The sequence below is a fragment of the Rhamphochromis sp. 'chilingali' genome (genome assembly GCF_963969265.1).
Source record: "Rhamphochromis sp. 'chilingali' genome assembly, chromosome: 20".
NCBI lineage: Eukaryota > Metazoa > Chordata > Actinopteri > Cichliformes > Cichlidae > Rhamphochromis > Rhamphochromis sp. 'chilingali'.
Genome location: NC_137947.1, coordinates 13376895 through 13388354, shown reverse-complemented (window position 1 = coordinate 13388354; position 11460 = coordinate 13376895). Strand labels below are relative to the sequence as shown.

Genomic DNA, 11460 nt, shown 5'->3' with positions numbered 1-11460 from the left:
TAGCCTGCAGATGGCGGTGTCGTCGCAGTTTGACGTGTCTATAGAGGTTCTTGTGTAGTGTTTTGATCCACAGGTTGTGTGCCTTGATCTGAAACTTACAAGTGACAATATTAATGCCTCCTGTTCTTAAGACGTGAGAGCAGGGTTTTTGCACTATCCCAGAAGGTTTAGGCGTGTTGTGAATTTTTGCTAATGGAGTTCAATTGTTATTTTTGTTATTATCAAGTTGTTATTCCTAGAGTAGTTTTATTCTACAAAAATGAAAGTCTCAGACAAAATGTATCATACCCGTTATAAGTGGTGTTAAGTAGATTCTAATAATTTAAACAGAATTTAATTTCAGTCCGCAGTTTCCTGAACCGTAAAATCAGCTATTCAGTCTGATTAAATAGGGCCCCATTTAAAAACCCTGGGTACACTCAACGCGGCTCACTAACCGGGATGGTGCACATTCACGTCACGTGATTTCTGGGCGCACCTAATGCTCAACATATTAATTTCGCAGGAAGCAGTGGAAGTACACGTCAGAAACGAAAGGTATTTGAACCGTTTTAACACCTAGGCTTGCACAAAGTTTTACAGGTCGTGCAGCTCCTGTTTTCAAAGACGGTGCTTGGGACCTCTAATTAGCACGTCTTACTACACTAACAAAATGAGGGGAGTCTGCCCCGTCTAGTCAACAGTATCCAACTGCAACCCGCTGTAGGAATGTTATAGATTCATATGGGTATAGAAACTTGTTTATCTAGAAAATATAAACGTGACAAGATTTCGCATATTCATCAAATATGAAGTTAAAGTTTTACAAACATTTCGATTACAACTGTGCACCCCCACAACTATCCAAAATGGTTTGGCTCAAACGTTCCAGGCTTGGGATGGTTTTGCAAAGCCCTCAAGAAGCTACAACACGCAATGGGTAGGGAGGTGAACGGCAGTTTGGGCTTCTTGCGTCGGTCATGTTTTTAAATGGGTTACAGAAGAAATGTGTTTTGAGAAGCCGTGCGACTGAAAGTTGAACTCTATCATCTCTTATACTGTGATTGTAAGTAATTTAGCGCTTTTACCTAAGTAGCTAAAAGAAAAGCCAGACTTATTAGTGATGCACTTGTTGCGCGTTAAAACTCTATCGGGCCGAAAGCACGTTTTCTCTGAGGGAAATATAGACGTAAATGGTATAAATTGTTTGTTGTCAGCTACTTTTGCCTTGTACTGATTTGTAGCTAACTCATAAATATGTGTAATCATCTCAAGGTTTATATTTAAACGACTGCTAGCTACTTTAAGTTGCCTGGAGAGCGTTGAGGACCCTTCTGATGCAACTTTTAATGCCATTATCAGCGAGCAGTTGGTGAACTTTGTTATGCTTTTTATGGGAAAAAAGAGAACTTTTTCAGTCATAAGAAATATATACTAGTCCCACCAAACTGCTACTCATAAAGTGGGATGCGTGTAAAGGGGGTCCTCACCCCCCCTGCGTTGTGGTTTTAGCGGGCAGTGAGTATCCCTGCTCCTTCAGAAAGCTTGCTTGCTGCACAGGGGATGTTGTTTTTCCACCAGCCAGCAGTATACGCAGGGATTATAACAATCTTGGAGGGGAATTAAAGCATACAGATGGTTGCTCACATGGGATGCCAGGTTCCGCATTGGTCAGCAACATGGGGGATGTCTGAAGACTTCAAGTGGCACCGTTTGGGGTTGATGGTAAATGTGTTTTGTTGACAGGATGCAGTGTAGGTTATGTAGATAAAATGGGTCACATTTGTATGGTTTAACTTGATTTTGGTAGTTGCTCACCTGTTTCTTATTTCAACCATATGTTTATGAAATATGAAGACTCCAAATGATTTATGTGTATGTGCTGTTGAAAATGCACTATAAAACGGAGCCAGTGCTCAAATAAACAGCAAAAACATTCAGATTAGCGTAATTTCTGTTAGAGCGATTGCGTCACATGTCTCTTATAAATTCATACGTGAAGCAATGATCTGCAGCCTCTGCTTCCATTGTCTTAAACAAAAAAGCAAGCTGTAATGTTGAACTGTGTTTTCCTATTGCTTAAGGCTGCTTAATTATCTTGCATCTGTTTCACTTATAGTCTGTTACATAAATGGCAGCAGCATTGTACTGCTTGCAGTGGTATAGCTCATTTGGCTGATCAGATTTGGTGTGTTTACTGTGAATTAGCTCCAAGCCAAGACTCCCAGAAGGCATAATATTTTTTTTAAAGTAACACATGTTTGCATGCATGATAATGTACATGCGTCTATGAGGTTTTTGTACTTGTTTTCCACGCTACATTTTCAGTGTAAACGTAGAATTTCATTTGACTTTGTCAATAGTAAGTCAGATGTCGGAGCTACTGGTATTTCAGGTTTATTTTGTCTGTTGCGCTGACACCCAGGTGTCAGTGGGGCTGTGTTTGAACATGCCCATAAATCATATGTGGTACAACAAATGTTTTAAGCCAAGAGTTCCCACAACTTGTTTTGTACACTGACAACACCTTTTTCTTTTTTTTTTCATAAATTGTTTTGTTTGTCTCTCTCTCGTCATTTAACACAGATAAACACTATTGCATCAAGTGCTTTTGAATGTACAATCTTCCACACCTCAAAAAAGGAGGGTGTAAAAGACAGAAGTATGACATAAGAAACCATTTTTTCTGAAGATAATTTGCACAAGATCCCCCCCCCCTCCCCTCCTCCTCCTCCTCCTTCAGTGATGCATATATCTACTTTTTTTTTTTTTTTTTTTTTTTCCTGTTAAACTGGTTATCGTTCAGAGGATTTAAGGGAATCTGAGTGGGCGTACGGCAGTAATTAACCTGATTAATTGATTCTTAGACGTTAATCAGATGAGCCTCGTACCAGTTGGGGCTTAGGGTCAGCGTAGAGGGGCATGTTTCAGGTTGATAGTCCAGTGCCCTACACTGTGACTATTTGTAGCGTTTGATAAGGCACAATGAGCAATATTCTAATTCATTTTTAGCACGTTTTGTTGGAATGGAACAAATGCAAGAGGATTATCTGGTTGCTTTCAGTTAATGACTGGTAATTAGAATGAGCTGTTACTATGAGATCATCGAAAAATGAGTGGATCAGCAAGTTCAGTCATACACGATTGTCACGTTTGTGGAACATTTCCATGAAGATGATTTTTAAGACAATGTAACTCATGCTCTCACTCTCACTCTCTCTCTCTCTCTCTCTCACTAACGTCTCCATCTCTCTCTCAAACGTCATGAGACACTCATGCCGATCACTTTACTACATGTTTACTCATGTTTTTCTTTTTTCATTTCTTTACTTTTCTTACTCTTTTGTTATCTATCTTTTTTTTTAGATGCAATATGGATGAACTGTCCTGGAAGAGATAAAAGTGAAGAGTAAAGATACCCAAAGACTTGAGTGTTAAAGACCGAGCATATATCACGAACTTGCACAAGAGATCATGTCCACATCACTAAAGCAGGAGAGAACTATTTGTGTTCTGCTCCCCAACAAAGAACAGCTGGACATCACTGTCGGGGTGAGTGTTTAATATATTTTTTTCTTTTTTTTTTTTTGGATGTGCTCTTAAGAGGATCTGCTCAGTAAGAGGACTTTACAGATGGCCCCGGTTAGATAAAGATTTGTATTTTGTGAAACCTGCAGACTTTCTTTTTCTTTGCTCTACTCTAGCTGAAGTCCACAGGCCAGGATGTTCTGAATCATGTGGCAGAGCTTCTTGGAATCAAAGAGCTTCACTTTTTTGGCCTGACAGTAGTTAAAGGTAAATTAAATCCCCACTGGACCCCTTACGCCTGCGAACCTGACAGGACTCTTCACACTAGATCACACAGTAGTTATAGAAGATGCATATAGGGTTTTAAAGAGGGTAATGTTTAGGTTACAATAATGTTTTACTTCAGTGTTACTCTTTTTGCTTCTTCACGTAATGTTGGGGAAACACTTCTACCAGGAAGCCATTTCACTGAAATTTAAAAAATAATAATAATAATTTTGCCCTCCCAGTCTGCATAATTGAATGGTGTAATCCACTTTAGCTGCTGAACAAAGTTCTAAACTTTCTGTTTTCCAGCGTTTCTGTTGTACAAATAGATTGAAATGCTTTGGTAATCTTGTGTGGCTCACCACAAGCAGCCTTTTGTTTTTGTGGTGTTGGGTCAGCGATCACTTAGTCCTGGATTCCTGCAATATTAACTTCATTAAGCCTGGAATGCACAATTGCATTCCTCCGCTTCACTGTGGAGGGATGGATTGATGATGGGAAGAGGAGGGTAGGAATGGAGGAATAAAAGGTAGGGGGAGACTATTACTCAATTTTTACTCAAAGGCCTAAACAAAGGGTAAAAAGGAGAGAGAGTGAGTCAGAGTGGGAATGAGATGAGTGGTTTAAGGAAAAAATTGTGAAATGGCATGATTTGGCTACACAAGGGTGAACTGAAGAGATAAGTTGGGTCAAATTGAAAATGCCTGTGGTATGACTCATAGAACCACACGGAGATTAATACGACATCTTTGTGCTTGGAAAAGGGTTGCAACAGGTTTTTGGCCCAATGATGAATTGGTGATTAACACAGCCTTATATTCAGGGAGCTTGCAGGATAGACCCAAAGCAGTGTATATAGATATAATCTGTTTGTTGAAGGCATCTACCTGTCTCTTCAAGTGTCTGCACAATCTTAAAAGAATCCCACAGCTCTTACCAGCAGTGGTTGGTCTGTGCTGCTTTGCTGATGCTGGAGTTGGAAAATGGATACATTAATGTTGGCATTGTTTTTTTTTTTTCTTGTAGCCCCATTGAAAAGTAGAAGAACAAAAGCCTTTTCCTCACACCCTAATGAATCCCATTGTTGAGTAAATTTTACGCTTGGCTACATTACTGTTTTGTTTGGTTACTAACTGTCTCCTTGTTTCCCGATTGTCTTTTTTTCCATACCAGACAATGAGCACATATTTTTAGACCTGGAGGAGAAGCTCAATAAGTACTTTTCTAAGGAATGGAACCAAGATTTAGGAAAGGTATTGTAGTTTATGGGATTGATGCACTCTCTACACCATTTAATTGGGCGTTTAAAAGCCTGTATGGTACAGCTTTTTATTTGAAGTGAAGTCAGCAAAACACAACTCTACTGCAACATATTTCTTTTTACAGGGATTGCAAAAGAGATCATTGCCTCTGATTCTGTGCCTTAAAGTGCAGTACTACATAGAGAATGGTAGACTTTTTTGGTAAGTCTTCCTGTTTACATTCTACATGCATCTTTTTAATTCTTGGATGCTTCTGTTTTGCTTTATTTCTCCCCATTAAACATTGTCCTACTTTCTCTCAACTTTGCCTTTCCCTTTTGTTTTTGGGTGCCTGTGTTTTTTGTTTTTTGTTTTTTTTTTTTGTTTTGTTTTTTCCCCCCCCCCAGTGAGCGAAAGGCACGGCATCTTTACTATTCTGACTTGCGGGAGCGAGTGCTACGCTCTGAATGTCGTCAGCAGGAGGAGGTCTACTTCCAGCTGGCGGGTTACGCCCTGCAGGCTGACCTTGGTGACCACCCAGTGCTGGAGGAAGGCGTAAAGCTTTCCCGTTATTTTGAACCCAAGGAGTACTTTCCCCCATGGGTAGGTATCACCACATAGCAGAAATATGAGGAAATGTTTTTTACCTTTTCATCTCTCTGAGGCCAATGTTTCTCTTTCTTTTCCCCCTTTTTCAGATTATAGCTAAACGTGGAGTGAAATATCTCCACTGCCATGGGCCAAAGGTACACCAGGAGCTGTGGGGCATGTCTACTCGTGATGCAATGTTCCACTTCATCAAAGAGGCATGCCAATTGGAGGATGTACCTGTCACGTTTTACAGATTGCAAAAGGTTATGAGTCAATCTAATCATGTCACTTTCATATGCAAAGCTCATTTTGAATCTATTCCACATATATGTATTCCCTCTGACCCAAATACCCCAAGTAATGCAACACCAGCACATTTTGTTTCGCTTCATTTGATTTCTGGACAAACAGCTATAGTGCACTTATTTTTATTTATATATATATATATATATATATATATATATATATATATATATATATATAAATAAAAAAAGAGAGCACTCATCCACTGAGTGAAACTTTGAATCCTGGCCCATCCATTACGTAATCTGCTATTGCTTCCAATTTGTTGCTAATAACAACTCATATTTTCTAGCCAACTATGAGCAGGGCGTAACAGTGAAATAGCTGTGTTATCTGGGACACACTGCCTCTCTGACAGCTCATCATTTGTTTTTTCAGGATAAGAGGGAGGAGAGGGGAACGGCATTGCTTGGTCTGACCCTGCGAGGAATGCAAGTTTATCAGGTGCGTGCATGTGTGAGCGTATTATTAGTGCACAGTATGTAAGCGAAAAGTCATTTTAATTCGCTCAGGGAATCGCTCTTTTGTATCTGTAGTCTTATAAAACCTCTGACTAGATGTGTGAGGAATGTGGGGGGGATTGCCACCACCAGCAGTCCATCAGGAGATAGGAGCTGCCTGCCATGACTGTCATTTCTTTGATCTGTCTGTCAGGGACCATCTGGGGGGGATTAGCACTCCAGGCCTGGCTGATTTCAAAGCCAACAGACCGTGGCATACCTCAAGAAGCCTTTGGCCTCTTTTGAGTCCAGATGGCTCCAAAAGACAGTTGATTATTGATCTGTAATTTTAAAAGCATCAAAGTAGATTATACAATCACAAATCTTTTGGGGTTTTTTGTTTTGTAAATGAAGTGTGTATGTGTGTTTATGTATTCTCAGGAGGTGAACAACATACTTGAGCTAATATATGACTTTCCCTGGTCAAATGTAGGACGTCTTACCTTCCTGGTAAGCACATACAGCTGATTTTTCTCTGTTAAGAAGTAGAATTCTGGTAATTATTTAATGGGCGCTAGCTTTTTACACTTTGTATAATGTGTTAATATCATTCAGGGTAAGAAATTCGAGATCCAGCCAGATGGCTTGCCATCCGCCAGGAAGCTGGTTTACTACACTGGTTCATCTTTCCGCTCTCGCCACCTCCTCTTGCACCTGAGCAACAGCCATCAGCTCTACCTCAGCCTTCAACCTGTCCTCAAACACCTACACCAGCTGGAGGAGAGCAAAGGTAGGAGAGGGGAAAGCATGTCAAAGGATAAGAAAAAAGTAACAGAGCACAGTTTTGCTGGTGGCTCTTTGTAGTCATAGTAGCTTCTGGACGTTAGTTAGTAAATTTAAACTTTGTTCCAAGAACAAAACTGTTCTGTAATCACATTTGTAACAATTTCACTAGAAAACATTTTTGTGATGCCTTAAATGGGTCTTAAGTATTTTAGATATAACTATATTTCTGATTTTATAGCTGAAGTTTGGTGTGTACTGACAAAAACTTTCTATAAAGTCACTATTGGCTTCTACTACGGTACTAGTAATATAATATATAGAACAGTAATAATTAGTACTTCAAATCAAATCACTTTTTATTGTCACATCACATGTGCAGGCACACTGGCACAGCACATGCGAGTGAAATTCTTGTGTGCGAGCCCCACAAGCAACAGAGATGTGCAAACACAACAACACAAACGAGCAAAATACAAGAATGGCCAACCTGAAACTAATAAATATATGTACAATATATAATAGTGTATGCATTTCTGGATGTGTATACTAAATATTTTCCTCCGTGTGTGTGTGTGTGTGTGTGTGTGTGTGTGTGTGTGTGTGTGTGTGTGTGTATACACATTTTTACAAATTAAATAGTAAAAAAATAAAATAATAATAATAAAATATATAAAATATACAGAGTTGAATATGTGCAAAACAAGTGGCATTTATATACAGTGTGGAGTGCATAATGTTGAAGTTCCAGTAGTGAAGCTGAGGTGTCTATGACGTGTTCAGCAGTCTGATGGCCTGATGGAAAAAGCTGTCTCTCAGTCTGCTGGTACGGGACCGGATGCTGCAGAACCTCCTTCCTGATGGAAGCAGTCTGAACAGTTTATGGCTGGGGTGACTGGAGTCCTTGATGATCCTCCCCGCTTTCCTCAGGCACCGCTTCCTGTAGATGTCTTGGAGGGAGGGAAGCTCACCTCCAATTATCCGTTCAGAGCACCGCACTACTCGCTGGAGAGCTTTGCAGTTGTAGGCGGTGCTGTTGCCATACCAGGTGGTGATGCATCCAGTGAGGATGCTCTCAATGGCACAGTGATAGAAGGTCCTGAGGATGCGGGGGCTCATGCCGAATCTTTTCAGTCTCCTGAGAAAGAAGAGGCGCTGCTGCGCCTTCTTCACTGTTTTGTTTGTGTGTACTGACCACGTAAGATCCTCAGTACTTTGATATAAGTACTAAAAACCTATTTCTGAAAACAAGATGGTTTAGATGTTTGTTTGTTTGTTTAAAAAAAAAAAAAAAAAACCCACTGAAACTTGTTTATTTTTTCATTTTTAGAGAAGCAGCATTACAGGGAGTCCTACATCAGTGATGATCTGGATTTAGATCCACAAGGCAGTGAAGGCAGTCCCGGTCTCTCCCGACACTCTACTAGCAGCTCTGGAATTGAGGCGGACGCTCGCCAACACAGCATCTGCGCAGAGATGGTCTCCATGGGGGACGAAGGTCATCAGCAAGCTGAGAAGTGTTTCAGCTCAGCAGCCAGCCGAGGCAGCTCCTGTACCTCAGGATTTGATACAAGCAGCAAAGCACGAATAGAAGATGAAGGGTGGCAAGAGGAAGGTGAGGCCATTCTTAAATGAAACCTTTAAACAGGATCTGTTCATCCCTCTGCAGATATTTCTAAATTAAACTAATGCTTCCAGTCTGCTAGCCTGATCTAGCAGCATTGTTAAGTATGGTGCAATTCTCAGTGTTTCATTCAAAGATGCATGCTGGTAGTGGGATCACAGGACTACAGAATGTGAAATTTAAATGTTGACTTTGCATACATAAAACTGGCTAAGCATGTGTTTTGCATCATTGATGTCTCTTTTCCATCTGGTCAGGCCTTTCAATGGTGCTAAGAGAAATGTGGCTGCTAGTACTGTGATAATTGAACAGCACATTCTTAGGCTGTTGGCTATGCAAAACATATTGCTCAGTAAACAATATGGTATTGTCATTTCAAAACTTGTGCTTTATTTGTGTTTTAATAAGCATTACAATGTCTTATCTAATATTGGGTCTTTGCTTCTTCCAGGGGTTTTTTCTTCCTTTTTTATTTTATTTTTTTTATGAAATTTCCTTTAAGTCTGGGCAACACATTAAACAAAACTATTTTCCTTTTCAGTAATGCAAGTAAACATGTTAGCATTTCATTACCATCTGAATGAAAAAATATATATTGTACTTTACTGTCTTTTGTTTTGTTTTTCTGCTTTGGGGGGAAGGGATAAATTTGAAAATTCATGGATAACGATAATGAAATATTTTAGCATTAAAAATGTCATTTCAGTTAAAGAGCTTGTGCACATTGGTGGATTAACCATTACAGAAAGATGAGAACTTATTTTGGTAATAAACATTAATGTTAATTTAGGGTAACTGTGGTATAAACCTTTCATTTGGTGGTGGTCTCATAAAATTAAGCACTGTACTTTTTGGCCTTTATGAGGACAGGACAGTTGAGAGTACAGGAAAGCTGTCAGAGACAATGGGGAGATGATGCACATTGAAAGACCTGGGTCAGATTCAAACCCAGGCAATATTCCAGTGAGTTATATGGGCACCCCTTTATGAAATTTCTAAAACGTTTTTAATTTTTTGTTTGTTTTTTTTGTTTTTTTGTCCCTGCTCATTTTCTTTTGTCCAGAGATCAAGACCAGGGTCCAAAGTCCAGACGAGGTTCTTGTAGATGATCCTGATGAGATGTTCCAGCTGGCTGATCTTCTGGAAGGAGTTTCAGTGGATTGTGGAGAACTCTGTTCAAAGAATCATTCACCAGGTATAAATATTTTAAACCCTGCAAACAGTTGGGTTTTTTGTTTGTTTGTTTCCGCTCACATGCTGTTTGCTAAGTTTTTAAATCATATGCTGTGTGTTTCACAGAAAACACAGGCTGTGCTCTACACAGTGACAAAGATGCTGGGAAATTGTATAACAAGGATATGTTAAAAGAGGTAGGTCATATTTTCTTTCCTTGGTTGGTTGCCTTGGCCTCTTTCATGCATTGGCTTACTTTTTGTTCTTAACTCTCTTTCAGGTTCTGAAATCAAAAGCGCAAGTTTGTGTGGATCGGCACAGCCACAGCCTAGATGATGTCCGCCTCGTCCCTCCTCCTGCACCCCTGGGGATGGCAGTGCCACTTGATTCTTCTCACAGCTACACCTTTGGACTACCAGATGCCTCAGCAAACACAAAGACCACGGTTGATCACAGCTATTACCCCTTCTTGCACTGCCAGCCTAATCCTATCTTCTATGGCCGCAGGTCCACCAACTGCCTCTCCCTGGACATGTTGGGCGATGAACAGTTCATGGAATACATATTTTGAACACATCAAGTGCTGACAAGTATACCTGTCCTCCTTCTTTCTGTACAATGCAACTTAATTCACAGGTTGCCAGCATGTGTTTTTTCTGTAAAGATGGATGTGTATACTTCAAACAGCAGACACATTAGCCTTCTTTTAAAAGCTGTGGATTACTTCAGCACCATTTCATGTAGTAAGCAGTTCATATTTATTAATGTTGTATATTTTGTATATATATTACTTGCACTTTTTTATTACATTTCAGCTTTTCTAAACTGAAAAATGCCTAATCAGGTTTGTCTTTTGTAAATTTCACACTGTTTAAACATTTCCTGAAGTGGCAGAATCTGTTTATATCAGGGGCATAAAATTTTGATGGTGAAATTTTACAGCCATGCAGTTGTTTTATGCATCAGACAGCCATAAGACATGATTTGCATTCCTCTCTGTATGTAAATTTACTCATTTTATCTATAGCCATGTTTGAGCTCTGTTGATTTGTTTTATCTTGTTCATTTTTTTTATTACTTTAACACACACTTTTGTATAGTGTGCACTCCCTTGTCTTTTACAGCTTTGTAACTACTGATGTGGAAAATTGAACTTCTTTACACAGCTCAGTGTATTCAGCCAAAGCTTTCCAAATCTGTTTGCCTTCTGTTGTGATGATTACTATAGAAAATTTTTATTTGTGAACCACTGTTGTCAATAAATGTATAATGAAGCTACAGTATTTTTGTATTATGTAACCCACGAACAAAGAGCATTTGTTTCTCTTTTCTTTTTTCCTTTTTGTTATTGTGTTCAAATGAACTGCTGTATTTAGCCTGTATGAGGTTCCCAGTCATTAAACACAAACTTTGACTAAATGCCAGTAAAATGAACAAGTATAAAGTCAATGTCATATTTTTGAAAGCACTATTTTTTTTTCTTTTATAATGGGGAAAATAAATTCTTTACGCTCTTAAAATAAACCAAAAT

The 11460-nt window shown here is 39.3% G+C and overlaps 1 protein-coding gene across 1 annotated transcript; it reads left to right on the top strand.

The window, feature by feature from the left end:
• Positions 1-909: 909 nt before the first annotated feature.
• Positions 910-11456, top strand: LOC308388665 (FERM domain-containing protein 6). Its single transcript, XM_080869506.1, has 14 exons — positions 910-1045; positions 3346-3531; positions 3684-3774; positions 4948-5027; positions 5161-5237; positions 5423-5618; positions 5714-5869; positions 6288-6353; positions 6791-6859; positions 6965-7139; positions 8463-8747; positions 9820-9951; positions 10056-10126; positions 10210-11456. Exons 2-14 carry the CDS (start codon positions 3454-3456, stop codon positions 10498-10500), a joined length of 1767 nt encoding a protein of 588 aa, XP_080725632.1. The 5' UTR covers positions 910-1045; positions 3346-3453; the 3' UTR covers positions 10501-11456.
• The last annotated feature ends 4 nt before the right edge of the window (positions 11457-11460 follow it).